At 38.4% G+C, this 23,084-nt stretch overlaps 1 protein-coding gene across 2 annotated transcripts in view; it reads left to right on the top strand.

The window, feature by feature from the left end:
- RPRD1A (regulation of nuclear pre-mRNA domain containing 1A) overlaps positions 1 to 18,983 on the top strand; it is a 69,039-nt gene extending 50,056 nt beyond the window's left edge. The window contains exons 7-8 of one of the 2 annotated variants that reach the window (XM_043558613.1): positions 15,470 to 15,667; positions 18,195 to 18,983. In XM_043558613.1, the coding sequence (XP_043414548.1) occupies positions 15,470 to 15,619 (150 nt within the window). In that variant the 3' untranslated portion in view covers positions 15,620 to 15,667; positions 18,195 to 18,983. Of the gene's footprint in view, positions 1 to 15,469 lie in introns of both variants that reach the window. The other variant, XM_043558614.1, reaches the window with a different exon arrangement.
- Positions 18,984 to 23,084: the final 4,101 nt, after the last annotated feature.

Below are 23,084 nucleotides of genomic sequence, written 5' to 3'. Positions count from 1 at the left end.
AATAGACTACCTAATACAAGTCACAATTCGTTTAGTTACAGCATTTTGTTTTATGGATATGAATTAGCCCTGTCACTGTGGTGGTCCTGTATTTGGTATTAAGTAGCTTTCAGCTGGATAACCTACTTCAGAATACCCATCCCATTAATAATTCCAAGATATGAAAGGCAGGGTAGCTTAATGGTTAAGCATGAAGACTCTGAACCCAGACTGTCTAGGTTTGAATTCCTTTTTGCTCCTTAATCTGTTGACTTTGAGGAAGTTTCTTAATCAATGGTTGATTGTGCTCTAGTTTCATTATATGTAGTGCATGGTTAATAATTCTACTTATGAAGATTAAATGGATCACTTAGAACAATGATTGGCATTTAGTAAGTATATCAAAATTTTAGGGTCACAGTATACTAAATTACATCTAGAAATACATAAACTTAATTATAACAGTATCCTCATTACAAGTTAGCATTGATTTTCCAAAACTCAGTTGCTAGCCAGGTGTGGGCATTGGGTTCCTTGCAGAAAAATTAGTCCCTGAGTAAACTGTCTTTTCCACTTGTTTGCTAACAATTTAGAAGGCTAATGAACCTTTGCAGTAATAGAATTGAAACTTAACAGGTGGAAATTGCTCATTTCAAGGATATTTTTAAAGTAAAATCTGTCTTTAGAAAACTTATTTAAGAGAATGATAGTGAGCCTTCAAAGGATGTCAGAGGGTGTGTAGAGGTTATTCATTTACCCTAAGTATTTCCCATTAAATGGTAAAGCTGCACACTGTCAGGGAAAAATAACTCCATCAGAGAGGACTGGGATGTGAGAAGAAATGAGAGAGGATTTGATACCTGTGTTTTATATTTTAAAAAAATTATCAAAAGCAGGATTGGATTCCAAGCTAAATTTGGGTATTTTTATTTATTAAAAATATTTTTTAATGTTTATTTTGAGGAGAGAGAGGGAGGGAGTATGAGTGAAGGAGGGGCAGAGAGAGAGGGAAACACAGAATCCAAAGCAGGTTCCAGGCTGCATGCTGTCAGCACAGAGCGTGATGTGGGACTTGAACTCACAAACCGTGAGATCATGACCTGAGCTGAAGTTGGACACTGAACCAACTGAGCCACCCAGGTACCCCTGGGTATTTGTTTTTAGAAGATAAGTTAGAGCAAACCACCGAGATCTTCCCTCTTTCTCCTAGAGATGGCAACCGACTTGACTAATCAGTCTCCAGAAAGTCCCCAACATCATGGAATTTTTTTTGCCTTAAAAGAAAAAAACTGCCCTTTTTTGGGTTTTTATTAACTTTTTGTATCCTAGGAAAGAGATCCAATCTGAGAACCAAAATGAAATAAATTATAGTGGATCCTGAAAAATGAGAATCAAAGCTTATAGTTTAATTGAAGAGAGAGGCTTAAGAAAAATGTTTGTGTTAACTTTTTAAGAGAGGCAAAGGACATAAATACATGTCAAAGAACAAAACCATTTAGGGGTTTGCAAGAGAACAAAAGGAACCACGATTGTGAAAGTGGGGTTCTGTAATAAAAAGATTATGTCTCGATATTTATTTTGAGTGAAGATAACTAGCCTTATCTTCAACATTAGTTCTTTTGTGACCCAAGAATTCACTTAATTCTCAAATATTTAGTTATAATAAGGACTAATAATAATGATAAAATAGAGAAATTTTAAATAGAACTGAATCATATTTCAGTCTAATGATACATATATTGAGATATACAGGGAGAAATTAAATTGCTTAGATATTTGCCTTCTGGAATATGTTGGAAATAAGGAGTTATGAGAATACTACAACCCTATCTCTATCTTTAAGAAATACTTTAGGGGTGGGGTGGTCTTTAACCATCATGCTCAGATGTTCCTGTTTTCTTTGCTGAAAAAATATCCTAATATATCTTTTTTATTTTTATTGGGTGTTTTCCAGTCCCATCATACTGTTCTACTTGAAAGGGATCCTGAAGATTGATTTTACAGGGGTGTCTGGGTGGCTCAGTTGATTAAGTGTCCGATTTCACTTTGTTTTGTGAGTTTGAGCCCTGCGTCAGGCACTGTGCTGACAGCTCATAGCCTGGAACCTGCTTCAGATTCTGTGTCCCCCTCTCTCTCTGCCTCTCCCCTGCTCTCACCCTGTCTCTCTCTCAAAAATAAATATTAAAAAAATTTTTTTAAAGATTGATTTTACGAATGAAAAGTGAGAGAACGACTTCTCAAAGCCCTGTTTTCAGAGCATTCTGAAACCTGGACTCTGCTCAAACTTGCATCCTACAAACACTGCACAATTTGCTCATTAGAATCGGGATTTGGTTTCCTTGCTTGATGCATTCTTCCTGCTACAGCGGCTCTCAGGAAGTGTATAGGGAGCAGGGGGCTGTGACCTGGTAGGCATGATGCTTGTAGTTGTTGACCGTGGTTTTTAATGACCGCATGTGGAAGCAGTTGAAATTCTCCCAAGTCTTTTTTTATTTTATTTTATTTTTAAATAATTTATTGACAAGTTAGCTAACATACAGTGTATACAGTGTAGTTTTTGGCTTCAGGAGTAGATTCCCGTGATTCATCACTTACATACATCCCAAGTCTTTTTTTAAAAAAGTCACAGTCAAGGCACAAGAGAGGAATTATTAGTAGCATATGCAAGAAAAAGGCAGCCATATAAATATTTAAATTCAAAAAATAGTTAAAACATTGAAAGCAATTGGAATTTTGAACAACTGTATGTGGGTCAGCCCTAAAATGAATAAGAACAAATTTTGGGACATTTGTTTTCTTTGCACTTCATAATTTAAAAACTTGTGCATTAACTTATTTAATCCTCACAACTCTATAAAATAAGTACCCCTGTTTTATAAAGAAAGCATTTGAGGCTTAGGTAATACTAGGGAGTCTTGCATAAAATCGTTTGGTAGTAAATTGAGGAAGCAGTACTTGCACCCAGATCTTCTCACCTCATGCCCAGAAATATTGACTGGGACCTGTTCATACCCAGTGCTCTGCTGGATGCAAAGTGTGTTTCCACTAGTAAACCCTATAGTAGTATTTAAGTTCAGAAATAACTCTAATAGTAGCAGAACATAGGAAGTTAGTGTGAGACTAAAGTAGAAAAAGTTCCTGTGGCAGTGTCTGGCGTTAAAGTAGGTCTTTTAAAATGGGGAAGATTGGACACTCAATATACACTCAGCTGTAAAGAAAGCGTTTTCTTAAGGTTCAGATTAACCCACTTTGAGTGTACACAAGGCAGATCAGACCTCCTGATTCATTAATGTTGAAGTACTTGGTGCTATAGTTTTCAGTCCTTGGGATGGAGACAGACAGGTGTGTGTCTGTAAATGAAAAAACACAGAGATAGTTTCAGTAAATTAAAGACAAATGTGGGCCTTGTTAAAATGAAGGAAGTAATGAAGGAGATGTAAATGACTTATATAAAGTTGACAGGAGTGAGTTGTAAAGCATTCATTCCCAAGGTGATACTCATGCCATGCTGGTGCCTGAGAACATTTATTCTAGTAGTTGTGTTTATTTCAGTGTGTGAGTTAAATCCAAAGTAGCCCAACAGAGCGGATTAAAAGTTGGAAGAGGGTATGAGGAAGTTCTGAAAAAAATCTATCTTTTGATGTAGAGTTTGGGATACATAACATATACACTAGCAAGAGTATAGTGTGTACTTAATACACTTATGGGGACACCCAACTAGCTCAGTCAGTGGAGTGTGTGACTCTTGATCCTGGGGTCATGAGTTCAAGCCCCACATTGGTCGTAGAGACTACTTTTAAAAACTAGTTCTGGGTTTAAGTTGTGTCTCATTTAAAATATTGTAGGGGGTATCTGGGTGGCTCAGTCAGTTAAGCATCTGACTTTTGTTCTGTTCAGGTCATAATCTCACAGTTAGTGAGTTTGAGTCCCACATTGGGCTCCATGTTGACAGTGCAGAGCCTACTTGTGATTCTCTGTCTCCTTCTCTCTCTGTCCCTCCCCTGCTCACTCTCCATCTCTCTCTTCTCTCTCTCTCTCTCTCTTAAAATTAAATAAAATATTATAAATAGCTGTTGGCTAAACAAAGGTGGTTACGATGGAAATGAGGGCAGAATTTGTAGAGGAAAAAGATGTAAAGTTTGCCTCTGGTTAATTTAAGTATGTTATTTGTTCCTAGTAGAAAAACACTCAGGTAAATTTTTTTATTTATATCCTCTTCTCAAAACTTTTTTAGAGGATGTAACTCAACCATTATATGAAGAAAAGATCTGTATTTTCTCGCTTATGAATATTGCATTTCTTCAGAAACGTGTATATATATTTGTGTGAAAGGGCTTTAGCCATTCAGATGATTCAAATTTTTTTCTATTATTTTTTGGTGTTCTCATTCATCAACGTTTTAAGTGTATCCTATATGTAGTATGGGAATAGTTAGCATGTCAAAGCAGGATGTTGTTGAGTGGTCAACAAACAGTAGTGAAAGTTCAGTGTGGGAGAAGTAATCAGGGAAGGTTCATTTGGACGGCTTGGGGTTTAAGCTGGCACTTGAAGGATGGATAAAAATGGGATGAGGATCCTGGACAGGTAAAAGAGGAATAATTTGGACAAAAGATTCTAAAGATGTACCATTTTTGACTTCACAAAAATTTTGTATCCAGATCAGGCTTAATATTATACAGTTCCTCATATTTTTATTAATAAATTTAGTATATTACTCTGTTACTCAGAATCTGAAATTGCAATTGGTTTTGCAATATTCTTAGCAAATCTGCATCAGAATGTGAATAATGCAAATGGTATTCTACAAAACATCTTGAAAAATTTTTGATTATATCATCCTTTTGCATGCTGATTGTTGTAGCATTTGACCAAGAATAACTAAGATCTATTAGTTTATTATTCATTAATTTTGATGAATGTTATTAAACAAAATGTGTTGTATGGCTGGCTTCTGGCATTTATAACTCGAGCAATTTATGCTTAGTCTTCTAATTCTTAGTTTTTTCATCCATAAAACAAGGATAGTGATACCTCTTGCAGGATTTTTGTGAAGTTTAAGATAAGAATGTATGCAAAGTGGCTTTGGTAATCTGTGAAAATATTTAATTTGTCCATTAGACTTCTTTTTAAATAAACTATTTTAGGCAATTTTAAGTTCACAGAAAAGCTATGAAGATAGTACAGAGTTCTCATATAGCCTATATCCATTTTCCCTTATTTTTTAATGTTTATTTTTTGAGAGAGAGAGATACAGTGTGAATGGAGGAGGGGCAAAAAGAGAGGGAGACACAGAATCTGAAGCAGGCTCCAGGTTCTGAGCTGTCAGCACAGAGCCCATCACAGGGCTCCAACTCATGAACTGTGAGATAATGATCTGAGCCAAAGTTGGACACTCAACCAACTGAGCCACCGACTGCCCCTCCCTTATTGTTAATATTTTATATTAGTATGGTACATTTGCCACAGTTGGCGAACCAATATAGATATATTTTATTAACTAAATTCCATAATTTTTTCAAATTTTACCTAATGCCCTTTTTCTATTCCAGAATCCCATTTGGGTTATCACATTACATTTAATTGTCATGTCTCTTTAGTCTCTTGGCTGTGACACTTTTTTAGACCTTCCTTGTGTTTGATGACCTTCATAGTTTGGGGGAATATTGCTCAGGGATTTTTAGCATGTCCCTCTGTTGGTATTTGTCTGATGTTTTTCTTAAAATTAGACTGGAGTTCATGCATTTTGGAAAGGAAGAGCACAGACATAAATTGTCAATTGCATCACATTTTATCAGGGATACTTACTCTCAAATGACTAATCAGTGTTGATGTGCCCTTGATCACCTGGCTGAGGCAGTATTTGTCAGGCTTCTTCGTTGTAAACTTAGTTGATTTTTTCTCTTATCATACTCTACTCTTGAGAAATAAGTCACCGTGTGCAGCCCACACTTGAGCAGTGGCAATCCATTAAACTTTTCAAGTTTGAAATGCTTTAAATGGATCTTTTTGAAATCTCAAATTACAACCAATTTGAATTGAATTCTCGTAAGAACTTGGAGAGCAGATATTTTGAGTTGGTTAAGTATGATTGCTGAGTTCTTCAGATGATGAACATAAATGGTATATTGTTCTTCTGAGGTCTGGATAGTCCTAGTCACAGTACACGAAGCATGTGTTGGGAAAATTAGTATTTTCCTGAGGAAAAAAAGTTCCAACCTTTCCATGTATATACTTTCCTGATTAACTTTGACTGCTTTTTTCATTTCTTTTTAATACTGGGAACATTTCTGCCTTCCGTCGTTAGCCTACTTCTCTTTCTTCTTGTATGTCTGATTCCCAGCCAAGGATGGGAGGGGACAAGCCATATTCTTGGTGCACATTAGAATCATAGGATGTAGTGTGGTATGGTAGATAATTCAGGAAATCAGGTTTGTAGAGATTTGTTTATTCTGAAACCACAAAAACCAGAGTTTGACAAAATCTTGGCTGATGGTGGATATGCAAAAGATAGAGTTGTGTTAGGGTGAGGCAAAATGGCTTAAAATGACTCAGAAACATTTCTGTATACACCCATGTAGGCTTAATGGGCCATAGACTTTTATTTACTGCTGCCCAAGCCGAAATCTTACTTCCAGTTCAGAATGCTAGAAACCACATTTCCATTTCCAAGTACCTACTACCAGAAGTCCTCAAGGATAACTCACACTTCATATGATGAAAACTGTACTGTTTATCTTCCCCAAAGGAGTGTCTGCCTATTTTTGCTATTTTAGGTAACAACACCTCCATCTAGCCACTGATCAAGCCTGAAACTTCTTCATTCCTCACATCAGAACTACAACCAGTGCTGCTGAGTTTTCTTTTTTTTTTTTTTTTAACGTTTATTTATTATTGACAGAGAGAGAGAGAAACAGAGCAGGAGTGGGGGAGGGGCAGAGAGAGAGGGAGACACAGAATCCAAAGCAGGCTCCAAGCTCTGAGCTGTCAGCACAGAGCCTGACACAGGGCTTGAACTCACAGACCGCGAGATCATGACCTGAGCCAAAGTTGGACGCTCAACTGACTGAGCCACCCAGGCGCCCCCTGAGTTTTCTTACTACACATTGTTTTTGTCTTTTTAATTAAGGTATTATGTGCATCCAATGTAGTGTGTGAAGTGCATTGCTACTTGACGAACGGTGTGATTTGTGCAGTGCTCTACCGCTACAGGCTTGGTCCAGGCCCTAGTCTTTCTTTCTTAGACATTTGCTGTCAACTCCTGATTGGGATTCTTCCTCAGGTTCATCCTCTTCTATACTATATCCAGACTAATTCTCTCGTGACTTAAATGTGACTGTATTTGGTAATGGAACTAATTTCTTCACTTTGCACCATGCACTAATAGTGACTTGTCATGCTCCTGTCATGCTTTTTATCCTCTCTAGCCTGTTATCTTGCTGTTCCCGTAATCCTGTTGTATTCTCTTCACCTATCCTTAATTCTGAAAACCCTCCCTGAGCTGTGGTAAAGTCCTCCGTCCTCCAGTTCTCGTATGTCATAGCGGTTTTCACCTCTGATGGAACATCTTACACTTTATTGTAATTACTCATTTGTTCGCATGCTTATTAAATTGTATGTTCTTCTCAGTAAAGGTTATGATTCATCTTTGTGTTCCCAGGACAGTGACTGGCACCTTCTATAGTAGATACTCAAGAAATGTTAGTTGAACTGAAGTATGGAGTAGATCACTTGAGACCTTCGAATTCAGTATCAAACAGCAGAATGATGCGTTTGTTTGAAAATTGCAAATAATATGTAGTAAGAGCTAGAATCTCAACTCAGAAAACTGTCACACTGACAGCTCAAATGTTGGTATATAAATCAGTAGGTGTTAGAAGTTACAGGTGATGTATAATACAAACAGTTATTATAAACAATATCTGTTTATTTTGTATGGAATTGCTTTTGTTTGACCCTTTGGACCATCATTCATGTTCATCACTGGGTTTTATGTAATATTTGCATTAACAGATTGGTCTTTCCAAGAAGTCAGGTTGGAATTTGGTGGAGAGTGTATTGTATGAGCTTGGCATTTACTGCACCTAGAATAACCAGCTCACCTTTAATTTATCCTTGAATGGCTTTTTAAATTGTTTTAACACTCATTTTTTTAAGTTTATGTTTTAGAGAGAGGGCATGAACAGATGAGGGGCAGAGAGAGAGAGGGCGACACAGAATCCAAAGCAGGCTCCAGGCTCTGTGCTGTCAGCACAGAGCTTGATGTGGGGCTTGAACTCCCCAGTGCTGAGATCATGACCTGGGCTGAAGTTGGACAGCCAACTGACTCAGCTACCCAGGCGCCCCTGAACATTTATTCATTTTTGAGAGACAGAGAGAGACAGGGCACGAGGAGGGGGTGGGGGCAGAGAAAAAGGGAAACACAGAATCTGAAGCAGGCTCCAGGGTCTGAGCTGTCAACAGAGCTTGACATAGGACTCAAACCTATGAACCGTGAGATCATGATCTGAGCCCAAGTCTGATGCTTTACCAACTGAGCCACCCAGACGCCCCTATCCTTAATGCTTTTTTTTTAAGGGAATTTTTTTGTAAAGTAGCAAAACTTGGTTTCCATTTGCCATTAAAAGCAATACTGTTTGTGGCACTGAGGTTCTCAGACTAATTCACAAAGACTTTTTTTTCCCCCTCTCTTTAACATTTTTATTGAGATGTAACTCACATACCATGTAACTTGGTGTTTTCAATGTACGGGGTGTTGTGGTTTTTTTTTTTTTTTTTTTTTAAGATTTTATTTTTAAGTAATCTCTATATCCAATGTGGGGCTTTTTTTTTTTTTTTTTTTTTTTTATATATTACAACCCTGAGATGAAGAGTCGCATGCTCTACAACTGCATCAGCCATGTGCTCCTACAGTGTACAGGTTTTAAATATATTTACAGGATTTTGTAGCCATCACTACAATGTATAATTTTAGATCATTTTTGTCTACCGTAAAGGAAACCTCTATCCATTTTCACTTCATCCCACCCCAAACCTAAGCAAACTCGGGTTTGCTGTCTCTATAAATTGGGCTGTTCTGGAGATTTCATATAAATAGAACCATACAGTATATGATCTGTTTAACTGGCTTCTTTAATTTAGCATGTTTTCAAGGGTCTTTCATGTTGTAACATGTCAGTACTTTGTTTCTTTTTATGGCCAAATAATATTACATGGTAGGACTATACCATATTTTGTTTCTCTTATCAATTGAGGGATATTTGGATTTTTTCCTCCTACTTTTTAGCTATTGTGAACTATGAACATTCATGTTAAAATTTTTGTGTGGGCATACATTTTCATTTCTCTTCATATATATTCCTAGGAGTAGAATTGCCGGGTTATATGGTAACTTCTGATTTTTTAGGAACTACCAGACCATTTTACATTTCCATCAGCACTGTGTGAGGGTTCCATTTCTTCCAAATGTTTATCAGCACTTTTTATTGTCAAATCTTTTTTGATTATTGCCATAATTGTAGTTGTGAAGTGGTATCATTGTGGTTTTGATTTGCATCACAAGTTTTTCATACCCACAGAATAGCCAGAATACTATACATTTGCAGTAAAAGCCGTATATATCAGCTCATTATTTATTGCTAAGGGAGAGAACTTAATTTCTTAATGGTTTTGCTCTGGGGAAATTTTTTATCTTAAATTTTAAAATTCGGGTTCCTCCCTTTGGTGCTGGAACACAATTAAGTTATTTTAGGAAAAAAAAGTTTATACACAAAATAGATTTTTTTTAAATGTTTACTTTGAGAGAGAGAGAGAGAGACTGTGAGCAGGGGAGGGAGAGAGAGAGAGAGAGAGAGAGAGAGAGAGAGAGAGAGGGAGAGGGAGAGGGAGGGAATCCCAAGCAGGCTCCACACTGCCAGCACAAAGCCCTACTTGGGGCTCGAACTCACGAACTGTGAAATCATGACCTGAACCAAAAGGTCACCCAGGCACCCCAACACAAAATAAATTTTTTGAAAGCTGTTTTTGCAAAATGCAGGTTTAGTTAGAAAAGGATGAGAAGGTTCTGAAAATAACTGATAAACCAGTATTGGCCTTTACCTATTGGTTTACTTGTCAGGTTAGGCTTCCACACTCCTGTCTTTACCTGATACAGTACAGGTGTGCCGCTGGGCCCACAGGTATGTTTTCTCTTTCAATGCTTAGGGGTTTTTGTGGGTCTTTTTTAGTTTTTTTTCAGGGAGGGGGGTGTGGGTGGTTTACTAATTTAATAAGAGCTTTCTTTTTTCCCAGCTTTATTGAGATAAAACAGATAAAATTTTATATATTTAAACTGTACAATGTGATGATTTGATGTATGTGTACTTTGTTGAACTGATTACCATAATTGGGGTAATTAATATCCATCATCTCACATAGTTTTGTGTATATGTGGTGAGAACACTTAAGATCTCTCAGCAAATTTCAAGTACACAGCCTATTATTAACTGTAGTCAACATTTCCCCCTGCCATCCCAGCTCTTGGTAACCACCATTCTACTCAGTTTCTATGAGTTCACCTTTGTGTTTTTTGTTTGTTTATTTGTTTGTTTTTAAGATTCCACATATAAATGATACAATATGTATCTTTCTCTGGCTAGTTTTTAAAAAAAAAATTTTAATGTTTATTTTTGAGAGAGAGTACAAGTGGGGGAAGGGCAGAGAGAGAGGGAGACACAGAATCCAAAACAGGCTCCAGGCTCTGAGTGGTCAGCACAGAGCCCAACACGGGGCTTGAATCCACGAACCACAAGATCATGACCTGAGCCAAAGTTGGATGGTTAACTGACTAAGCCACCCAGATGCTCCTCTGTCTGGCTAATTTCACTTAACATAATGTCTTCTAGGTTTGTCCATGTTGCAAATACCAGAATTATCTTTTTTCTTATGGCTGAATAGTATTCCATTGTGTGTGTGTGTGTGTGTGTGTGTGTGTGTGTGTGTGTGTGTGTATTCACCACATCATCTTTATCCCTTCATCTGTTGATAGAAACTTAGTTGTTTCCATATTTTGGCTGTTGTAAATAATGCTGCAGTGAACATGGGGGTTCAGTTACCTCTTCGAGATAACTGATTTTCTTTCTGAGGCCAGTGTTAGATATCTGACACCAGGACGGCACCTTCCAACTGTCTTACTGCGTTTCTGTCCTGCAAACTAGTTGGTCTTCAGTTTAGCCCCTGTTATGAATGAATCTCCTAATTGCCTTTCACCATAGCTTCCACTGTTCTTGGCGGTACCCTTAGGCTTAAACAACTTCTTGCTTTGTTGTAACTAAAATCAGTTCCTTTGTGAAGAGATTAGGTTCTGTTTTATTGCCTGTTTCTTCTGTCAGGCAAAAATCTTTTGTGTCAGGGGTCTGTAACTAGGGGTGGGGACCATAGTAAACTTTTCTTTAGGGTTACCCCTGCTGTAGGAGCTGAGCTCTTAGTGAAAATGAGAGGTGTGTGGCAGCCTGTGTTCATCTTAGCTTTTCCCTTTGGGTTAGAACATTACCTCCTGAGTCGGGGGCAAGGGTTGTGAGTGCCCCAGCATTCTCAGCTTGCCACATCCAAGGTAGAGCCTTTTTATCACCAGTGGGGGCTGAGTAGAACCGAGCCCCATGCCTTCTAAACTATCCTGAGGCAGACAGTGTAAGCAACAGGTAGCTTGGGGAGGATTACATGCTAATGGCCTAGCCTTCTCAGGAGGAAAGTCTGTCTGCCGGGGAGTGATCCTTGGGTTCTCAGCTGCAGCAGTCTCAGGGGACTCTGCCTTACTGAGCTGGGAGTAGGGAGGGACGGAATATCTTGGTTTACATACCACAGACGCTTGCCTTTCTTAATGGATTTTCTGGAATAGATGTTTCTTCATAGGTCCTTTGCCTTTAGGATTATTTCCAAAGGCTTGAAATGGCCAGTAGGGTTTTTAAAAATAGTTCTCACCTGGGGCGCCTGGGTGGCTCAGTCAGTTAAGCGTCTGACTTTGGCTCAGGTCATGATCTTGCGGTTTGTGAGTTCGAGCCCCGCGTCAGACTCTGTGCTGACAGCTCAGATCCTGGAGCCTGCTTCCGATTCTGTGTCTCCTCCTCTCTTTGCCCCTCCCATGCTCATGCTCTGTCTCTCAATAATGAATAAATGTTAAAAATAAATTTAAAGATAAAAAAAATAGTTCTCACCAAGGAGTGGGGCCTTTGAGCTCCTGGCTGTATCATGCTGGAAGTCAGCCTCCTTCCAGCCAGGTCAGTGGCTCTGAAAGCTAACACTTTCAATCTTTAATCCTCTCTTAACCCTCCCCAGTATTGCTCCATCATATTCTCCTTTTGCCCAACTTTATTTTCTTCATTGTATTTATACTTGAGATTATGTTTTATGTCTCCTTCCTCCTGATAGGTTAGTTTTGTGGAGGCAGGACACCTCATCTGTTTTGCTTAATGCTGTATCTCCAGTACTCAATAAATATACACTTGCCATATGGCAGGACTGCCGTGCCATGAAAGAGGGGAGTACATTCATGGTGCTGTGAAGATTCTAATCTGAGAGAAGTACTGATGTTATTGTACCTCAGAATCAAAGTAATATACACATCCTGGTGAAAGCATTGTTGCCATATGAAACCAACCTGTGAAATCTTAGAGCCTCTTTCTAGACCACCTAGTCTAGCAATTTAAAACTTTTAGGACTATGGCCTGGTTCATGTAATCGAGTAGTTACAAGGTGAAATCCAGTTTCTTCTTCAGACTCACATCAGACAGCTTGCCACAGTTCCTTAAATCTTCTGGGTAGGAGATCCTGCCTGTGACAGTAGCAGAAAGCTTTGGGAAAGTATGGCTTCACATGCTGATGAAGGATAATGACTTTTCTCATGGGATTATTGAGAGGATTAAATGAGTTCATATTTTAATGACTGGCATATAATGGACATTCAATAAATGGTAGCTTTTGTTTATATTTACCAATATTTTGTTTGCAGTATATACCAAAAAAGCTGAAGGCTTTTAGTTGCCAGTATCATTTGAATGAAATCTTAGTTGAAGAACAACCTATCTGGATGCTAGAAACTAAAAATTAGGCTGAGCAGTAATGACCACTAACAGCACATACAACATTTCTCAAGTCTCTAGCAGAGAATGATTGCTTTTGAGCATGTTTGAACAACATCTAAATGTGTCATGCTGACCCCAGAGTGCTTTATGTATTATGTATTCAAGAGTGATTCAGCTAAGAACAGTGAGACAGATGGAGACAAGTGTTTGTCCCCATACCGGTGTGTTTTGAGGAAGAAACGTGCTAAATGTGGACGTGTGTTATGAGAGCCTACTGAGAAGTAGGCCTCTGGAATGTGAATCTTTCGTATGCCACTCTGAGCTGCTGTGCTAAAACTTACTTGGTGTTCCAGTGTGTATCACTGGTGAAGGGGATGGGGAAGAAGAAAATCATACCTTGAGATCACAGATTTCTATTAAACTCTCTTTTACTCCATCTTGATCTTCATGATAAATTAGAATTGCAGGGACAGGTAGACATGGCAAGAATTGACACCTCTCTTAGGTGCCCGAAGCTATGCTTGAACTTTTCCAGCCTTCAACTTTACGTGCTTTGCCTGCCACTGTGCCCAGTCCCCCATGCTTCCAAGCTCTCTTTTCCTCCTTCCTTTAGAACAGTGGAGTTTCAGTAAGTCTGACAAATCCCTTTCCCCACATGGGCTTTTTTTTTTTTAATTTTTTTATGTTTATTTATTTTTGAGACAGAGAGAAACAGAGCATGAGCGGGGGAGGGACAGAGAGAGAGGGAGACACAGAATCTGAAGCAGGCTCCAGGCTCCAGGCTCGGAGCTGTCAGCACAGATCCTGATGTGGTGCGTGAATCCATGAACCATGAGATCATGACCTGAGCTGAAGTTAGACACTTAACCAGCTGAGCCACCCAGGTGCCCCTCGTGTGGTTATTCTTTAAAGGAGGAGGTTCAGTCATTCAAAGAAACCCCACTAGTTGATTTCATTTTAGGCAGAAAAACTAAAAAAGTGGCTCATAACTCTGTGTATTAGCATCCTTTGGGGAACTTGTGTAAAATCCATGAACTCTGGACCCACTTCTAAAAATTATCCTCATTTAATTGATATGTAGGAGGACTGAGCTTCTCCTGAAAAATTTGTTTCTTCAAGAATTTCTTAGCTGATTCTGATGTATAGAGCTGAGGAACACTAAAGAAGAGCTCTTTGTGGATCAGCCTTCTTCCCAGAATGAAAGCTTATCACTCACCTGTTCTGTCTTGTGTGTGAGATCAGCCTTGGTTAGGAGGAGGATGTTCTAGTTTTTTCTGGAAGGAAGAATACCCATATTCTAGATTACCTCCTTCCTGTCCCACCTCTACTAGGTAATGGAGTATAGAAGGATCCTGTCTCTCCATGTGGAAGTCTGGAAACTTTCATTAAAAGGAAATATTGCCAGTAGAGACAGTGGACTGTTTCCCTCAAAACCAAACATGATCTTGATTGGTTTCCAGTTTCTGAGTCTTTAGGCCACTGTTTGCAAGGTTTCCTAACCTTTTAGGGGGCCACTGGAACTTTCAGTGGTCTGGTGAAGCTTTGGGCCCTTCTCAAGTTTAATATTTAAAAAAATTTTGTTTTAACATTTATTCATTTTTGAGAGAGACAGAGCGCAAGTTGGGGAGGGGCAGAGAGAGAGGGAGACACAGAATCTGAAGCAGGCTCCAGGCTCTGAGCTGTCAGCAAAGAGCCCAATGCAGGGCTCAAACCCATGCACCATGAGATCATGACCTCAGCCGAAGTCGAATGCTCAACTGATTGAGCAGGTGCACCTCAAGTTCAGTATTTTAATGTAGAAAATAAATTGCTTAGCATTACAAAGGAAACAAGTTATATTAAAGTACAGTTATTGACATAATATTTGTACAATAATATATGCTTCTTTATTGACACATTAAATAACATTTAATGTTTGGTCTGAGAATTACCATAATTTCAAAGTCATGATAAATGTCAGCAGCTCAAGACAGCTTTAAAAAACTGTAATGTAATATCATAGCAGCTTGTTTCCATTGAAGACAAATTCACAGTTACTGATAATACTGTGATTTGTTGCTAGCATTCACAATTGAAAACAGTGCTAAATTTCAGTTTAGGTTTGTGAAAACAGGTATGTGGTTTTTCTTATCCAAGCTCAAGGACACGTGAAGATCTTACATGTTGAGGTTAACTATATTGACATGGTAATCTTCTTTTCACAGGTGTGTGACAACTGTTTAAGATGATGGTTTTTCATAATAATAGAGTTTATCTAGTAGTATATTTCCAAAGCCCTTCCTTTGATCTTAATGCTAACTTGGTAATTATCTCTTTTTTTTTTTTTTTTTTTTTTAGCATTAACTGAGTGTAATACCAGATTTTATGCAGACCATTAGCTAGATAGCTCTTCTCTCAACTCCCAGAATGCTAATGAAAGTGGTTTGATGTTACAGGAATACAAGCGCAAGTTAGCCAGAGTTTCCCTGGTGCGCAAAGAACTCAGGTCCCGGATCCAGAGCCTGCCAGACTTATCCCGATTACCCAACGTGACTGGAAGCCACATGCACCTGCCCTTTGCAGGGGACATCTACAGTGAAGACTGATGACCAGTCTCTTTCCAGGGCCCAGGACTTTGCAAGAGATGGAGACAGGTTAGGTGGACAGTCCTGTAGCGTTATTTTTGTATATGGTTGAGAGAATGACTAACAAAAGAAGTGACAAGTAATTTATAAAATTGTTTAAAATGTTGGTTTGTTTACTATTTTATTGGTAAGTTAACATGACTTAGTTTAAACAAAGTGATGATCTCTGTGTATTAATAAGCTCACAAATAGTGATTATTTTCAAAAGATCTTTTTGTAAATTTTTTTGATCCAGGGCCTTGTGAGAAATTCCATGTTTCTATTTCTTCATGTATTTTCAAGTGTTTTTCTTTTTTTTTCTTCAATATCTAATCACTGTATAGTATGTAATTCCTAAGGGTGAGAACTAATCAGGAATTGGTAGAGACTTTATTATGGTATAGTTAGGACTTGATTGTAGAAGGGACTAAATGTTCCAACTTAAACTCCACCCTTCTCCCTGACCAAAATAGCAGTTCTGTGCCTCTTAATGCCTTGATTCCTTATTCCTCAGAGGTCAGGAATTGAACACTAAACTGAGGGTCAGATCAAAGCTTAGAGAACTTTTCCACAATAGTACTGTAGGGGTTCCATTCCAGCTGCCAGTGTAGAATAAAAGGAGTATTAAATAGGGACCCCCTTGATTAAACTATTTAGAATTATTTGAGTAGGTTAATATGAAAATGCTTTGGAAATGTTGTAAAATTTGACCTTCTACTGAGACGACAACTTTGATTCTGGAACTGATTGCTATTTTCAAATCAGTCTCCTTTTAACATAATTGATCCCTTTAACATAAAGCCGTCTATGGGATTAAAAGAACCGTAAAATACTTTTATTATTCGCTTAGCCATTTAACTTTAAAAACAATAGTATTTTTAGCTCTAATATCTCAACACAATATTCCTTAAAGTTCAGTAAAGTAGCCTGGAACATTTTTAATGTTTCCTTAAGGTTTTTGAATGACTGTATATTTGGAAAATTAAGCAGTGCTACACTACAGGGTAGATCTGGCAAATATTATATTTGTATATTTAGAATTACCAAAACAAATGTACTTTTACCTTTTATTTCTAACCCTGTGTGTTAGAGCAGTTGCATGCTCTCCTGCTTTCTTTTTAAAATCACATTGTTAAGCTGTGGATTTGTACTCAATAATGACTTAGGATAAACATTTTTTTTATTCATTACATATTAGACATTTTGCTTTTCCTTGTAAGCAGATTCAAATTAGATAGTCAATAAAACATCTTTTAAATCCCACAAGCCAATTATGTCTCTCTAGTCTGAATGGCTTCACTCTTTTTTCCTCAATATTAGAAATTATAGTTAAAATGAATTTCTATGTGAAGAAGGCAAATATTTTTTTTCAGTAGCCAAAAGTTCTGGAAACAGTGCTTTTAACACTTTGGCCTCTCTCCAGAACATAGACACATATTAGTAGTCCCCATCCATATATGGCTTATATTCCAAAGTCTTTTAGTCAACTTTTGGGATTCTGGGCACATTTTCTCACAGAAAGAATAGTAGTAGTTAGGTTCCCTATAAACACTACCACACAAAGGTCACCAGGGAACCTAATCCACTTAACCATGAATGTACTTAACTTGTAATGTGGTTGACAATTACTAATAGATCCTGATCAGCATTTGTAACATCACTCTAACTAAGGAAATGGTGTGCAGCAGCCAGATTCACACATTGTGGTATCTGTCTGTTTTGTGTACCTCTGTCCCTAGGTGTAGATTATATAAAAAGAAGATTCAGCATGGGGGTGGTGGGGTAACAAATGCACAATTATAAAAACCTAGTTATACCTGTTCTAAAAGTATACCATGTAAGTTAGTTTTTCTTGTTAAAGTGAAAGCAAAAACTTGTATATTAATTTATTTTCAATGTCTTCACCTTATTTATGATCTGTTAAAGTGGTGGTTTATCCATTCAAAATATATTTTTTTCCATTTAAAACTAATTTATAAACTATGTACTCCTGGGAAGATTTGAATTATTCGAAGTTTGTTGGAATATTTTCACCATTTAAGACAGACTTCTGACTTAGATACTGATTTTAATGCCAGTATCTGTTCTAAATATTTATGATAAAAAGGCATTATTTTTTTAAAGAGCTCGATGCAATTTGTGATAAGTGATAGTACTCAACCTGAATCCTGCCCCCAGTCGCACCCTTTGACCAGTCCTCCACAAACCTTTAAGCTGTTGGTTAGTTAACTCACTAACTGTAAACACAAATGATATGGTCTGGTTTAGAAGTTGTCTTTTCAGCCTTATGTTAATTAACATGGTAAGCCTTAGCAGTGAATGGTCTTCTTTTCTAAAAGGTAGACTTACATTTTCTCAACAAGTGGGGTTAGATGGGGGTACTATAATACCACATTCGAAATCATGAGTGTTTTCTCCACTGTGTATGAACATGAGGCAAATCATGTGTCTTTGAGTGCAGTTTGGCCCGGCCCCTCAAGAGAGAAGCATGTCCCCACACTTGCCGCAGGGGTACTGTGGTTTGAATGGATACCATCACTCTTTTCTCCACAAACAGTGCAGAGAGCTGTCTGGAGTGGCCATTTGAACAGATTCCCTGGAGTTCCCTCTGCTCCTTCCATCACTACAGTAAGTAAAAGAACCACATGGGGGAACCCGGGAGTCTGAGAAAAATCAGCTGTGCTCAAAGGCCACCCTCCCCCTCTAGGAAAACCAGTCCAGATGCAGCTATTTTGGTACCTCTTCTCACATGCACTCTGAATCAGGGTTTTTCTATAAGAATTCCTTCAGAATCAGCAAACGCTGGGATGACCTGGTTGTCTTGATTTGCAAAATTAAAAGAACAAAACTAGGTTGTCAGATGTCACGGTAGATGAGCAGCTCATCTATTAAAGTGTAGTCATTGAACTGGTTCTGAGAAATCTTTAGAAAGAAAAAACTTAAAAGTACAAATTAATTGGGAAAGTTAGAATGCCCTTTCTGAATTTTACATTCTACAAATTTGTATTATATGAAATAACATAAAGCTACAAAACTGCTTTGTATTCTATTAAGAAATAGCTCCTAAAGATGTAGTCTTGTTTCATAGTTGTTGCACTATATCGAAGCTTTTTAAAGTGTAAACCCAGTTCTTCTCTGTATAGAAAGGGAGCATTGTGTTACACACTGAATTTATTTATACAGAGCATTTGTTGCCATCTGTACTTCCAGCCATCCGCACGTGAGTCTGTTCTGAGGTGGCGGTAGCACATGGGAAGATGAAGTTTCCCTGTTTACCCCTTTTTCTTTGGCTGTATCTGATGACAATATAAGATGTTCTTAATAAAGTTTTATGTTGTTTTTGAAATGTGTAGATAATTTCTGTGAATCTGATTGATTGAATGTGACGTGGGAGGGGAGAGATTAATGGACTGGGAAGGAAGCAAGGGATTGGCAGTATTCCGTGACTTTCTGGCCGAGAAACCACTGAAGGAGATCCCTTTTGCATGGCCTGTGCTTCCCAAACTCGAGAGAACATCAGAATCACCTGGAGAGCGGTTAAACTACAGATTGCTGGGCCCCACTCCCTGAGCTTCTGGGATAAGGCCTGCTGGTTTATATTTTTAACAATTTGATGCTGATGCCACTGAGTTTAGGGACCACACTTTTGACAACCAGTACTCGAGACCAACTTTGAAGTCCATGACTTACTTCACGATTTGTAATTCCAGGTAATGCGATAATAAAGTAAGGGTTTTACAGCTCATCCTATAGTAAGTTCCTTATGGGGAGAGAACAAGATCACCTCCTCTACTGCCCAGTAATGCTGAAGTGGTTTGGAGTGAACGGATTCATTTGGTACTTTGAACTTGCGGAGCACAGGCCTTCACCACATATTGCATTTAAAGCAGATTGGGATATGCTAAAAATCTGTGGGAATCTCTAGGGCAGCATTTGCCAAACTTCCGTGATAAGACTCACTTGGGACATTTTCATAAAGGGCACATATCTACTAAGTCAGATTTTTCTGTGATTCTTAGCGTCTAGAAAGTTTGGGAAATGTTGTCCTCTGACCACTGTCCCTGGTTCTCCATTCCTAGAAGGCCCTCTGGTCACTTTATCTGAATCCAGGTGCTTCCTATCCCCACTCCAGCTTTCCACCTTTGCAGTGGGACGTTTTAGACAGTGGAACCTATATCCAAAGATGCTGGTTCAGAAGTCTGCATTTTAAGCAAGGTACCCAGGTGATTTTGATTGATGCGTGTCATTCGTAGATTGCACTTTGAGAAACAACGCCCTTTGAAGCAAATGGTAGTCTATGATCTATTATAATGTTCGTTCACATGTATGGTACTTAATATGCATCCGGAACTACTGTAAGCACTTCATACGTCCTTTACTCTGATTATTCATTCCACTTCTACCTTTGAGGAAACTAAGACACTGTCAATTCTGTGTGCCCCTGAACAGGTCAAATGGTGAAGCTGGGACTCACATCCAGCTCCCAGATTGGCTCTGAGCCCTGTGTTTTATTTATTTATTATTATTTTTTTTAATGTTTATTTATTTTTGACAGAGGGGGGGCAGAGCATGAGTGGGGGAGGGGCAGAGAGAGAGGGAGACCCAGAATCCGAAGCAGGCTCCAGGCTCTGAGCTATCAGCGCAGAGCCTGATGCGGGGCTCAAACTCACGAGTTGTGAGATCATGACCTGAGCTGAAGTCTGTTGCTCAACCAACTGAGCCACCCTGGCGCCCCAGTGAGCCTGTGCTTCTTAACCGCTACATGATGATGCCTGAAACACTGATAGGTTGTGTAGCAGCTCCATGATCACCAAATCCATGTTTTGCATAACGTGTCAAGCTATAGTGAAATTATGACATTATGCAAGTTAAAAACCAACATCTTAGTTAAAAGCACTACTGGAGTGGGCTTGTAAAAAGATGGTAAATCCAGGGAGTTTTTTTTGTTTTGTTTTTTATGGAGGTAAAAAACACATAACAAAAAATTTACCAGTTTTAAGTGTTCTTTGCATTAAGTACATTGACGATTAACACTGTTGTGCAACCATCACCACCATTAATCTTTAGAACTTTTTCGTCTTCTCCAAGTGAAACTCTACCCATTAAACAATAACTCCCTATCCCTCCAGCCCCTGGCAACCACTGTTCTACTTTCTGTCTCTGTGAATTTGACTTCTCTGGGTACCTCATATATGTGGAATTAAAAATATTTGACCTTTTGTGACCGGCGTATTTCACTCAGCATTGTGTCCTCTAGGTTCATCCATGTAGCCCGTGTCAGAATTAAATTCCTTCCGGGGCGCCTGGGTGGCGCAGTCGGTTAAGCCTCCGACTTCAGCCAGGTCACGATCTCGCGGTCCGAGAGTTTGAGCCCCGCGTCGGGCTCTGAGCTGATGGCTCAGAGCCTGGAGCCTGTTTCCGATTCTGTGTCTCCCTCTCTCTCTGCCCCTCCCCCGTTCATGCTCTGTCTCTCTCTGTCGCAAAAATAAATAAACGTTGAAAAAAAAATTTTTTTTAAAAAGAATTAAATTCCTTCCTTTGTAAGGCTGAATAGTATTCCATTATATGAATGTGCCACATTATGTATATCAATTTGTCTGTCAACGGACACTTGGATTGCTTCCACATTTTGACTATTGTGAACAACACTGCTAATGAACATGGGTGTACAAATACCTGTGCAAGTTCCTGCTTTGATTTCCATTTGTTGTTTTTTTTTTCCATTTGTTGTTTTCAGAGGAGTTACTTATATTCACATCAGCAAAGTGGAGTTAGAATGAACTATTGATAAGGGTATTCTAGATAATATTTAATGAATACCTACTGGCATGGTGTCTAATCTTTTGAGATACAGAGAGATTATTCAACTACATGTCTGCTCTCAAAGTTTACAACCTAGTGGGAATGAAATACAGTGACAACTTAAGCCTGCTTCGGATTCTGGGTCTCCTTCTCTGCCCCTCCCCCACTCTCTCTCTCAAAATAAATATTTTTAAAATCCAATTCTGTACTTTATCATGATGCATGGAATTCAGATGTAAAAGGTAGGCTCCAGGCTCTGAGCTGTCAGCACAGAGCCTGATGCGACACTCAAACCCACAAACTGAGATCATGACCTGAGCTGAAGTCGGATACTTAACCAACTGAGCCTCCCAGGAGCTCCTAAAACTGAAATTTTGAAGTTAAGTGAAATTGTTAGAGTCATCAGCTTATTCTGATATCCTAGAAAAATTCAGTACAAGTGAAGTTTTTCGTCCTATTCAGGAAAGAAATTTTGATTTTACTTATGGAAACACAAGTTTAATGAGAGATTTTAAGAGGTTTAAATTGTGCATTAATACATTAGTATTTATTGTCTCCTTTTCCCAGCTCTTGCTTTTAAGTTATAAAATCTTGTAGTACTTTCAGGAGATCAAGTTAATAGCAGAGTGCTACTGATGCTGTTGGAACTCTTCTTAAGATCTCTTTGTATGATTCAGTTATAATTCCCCTCAGGTGGGAATTGGTTCCGCAGTTCCAGACTGCAGCTGGAATGTGCCTAATGGAGGGAAATTAAACTGTTTCATGCTGCTTTTTGAGCTGATGTGGAGCAGTGCAAGAACTCAGGTGAGGTTCATGCCTACTTCCTTTTCCTATCCAGCTCCTAGCTCCTAACTCTAGATACTCTAGCCTGAGGCAAATGTCATTATTTGTGCTTAACATTCTCCCTGTTTGAATTGCTAGTCTCTCCTCCTCTTGGCAAGCTTGATGAAGAAATACCTACTTCCTTGATCTTTGGTTTGTTGCTTTTATATCCGTTGATGGACAGAACGGTTATAATTGTGAAATTTTGTGTCAACAGCACAAAGCTCTTTTTCCAGTTGGGCATAATTTTCCTCACCAGGAACCAATAAAAAGCTAACTGCCAAGGATTGAGTTTATTGACTAATTGATTAAAATGGAATTTTTTCTTAGCAGTTGCAACATGGCAGAGAGGAGGGTTTTTTTTTAAAGACTAAATATCTCTTTTAAAGCAGATGACTTGAAAATAATATTAAACAGAAAACCTATCTTCTTATTTTTTTTTTTTTTTTAATTTTTTTGGGGAGAGAGAAAGGGAATCCCAAGCTGTCAGTGCAGAGACCAACATGGGGCTCGAGCTCAGAACCGTGAGAATCTGACCTGAGCCGAAGTCAAGAGTTGGATGCTTAACCGACTGAGCCACCCAGGAGCCCCCCTTTTCATACATAATTTTTTTCGAGCGGAAAACCTATCTTTTTAAATATAAAGTGTTTTCAGTGTGAATTTTTAAAGAGCTCTATATTATTTAAATTAGTCTAAAAATCCTTGTAGTTCTATAATGAAACAACTAGTTAAAATAACCTAGGGCAGTAAGTATGGGGTTTTATTTTCAGATGTTACTTAGTCATAGTAATATTTGAAATACAATATTCACTAGATATATTTC

The sequence above is a fragment of the Prionailurus bengalensis genome, chromosome D3 (assembly GCF_016509475.1).
Source record: "Prionailurus bengalensis isolate Pbe53 chromosome D3, Fcat_Pben_1.1_paternal_pri, whole genome shotgun sequence".
NCBI classification, from domain to species: Eukaryota; Metazoa; Chordata; class Mammalia; order Carnivora; family Felidae; genus Prionailurus; species Prionailurus bengalensis.
The sequence above is the reverse complement of the archived record's forward strand: the minus strand, read 5'-3'. Positions and strand labels throughout refer to the sequence as shown.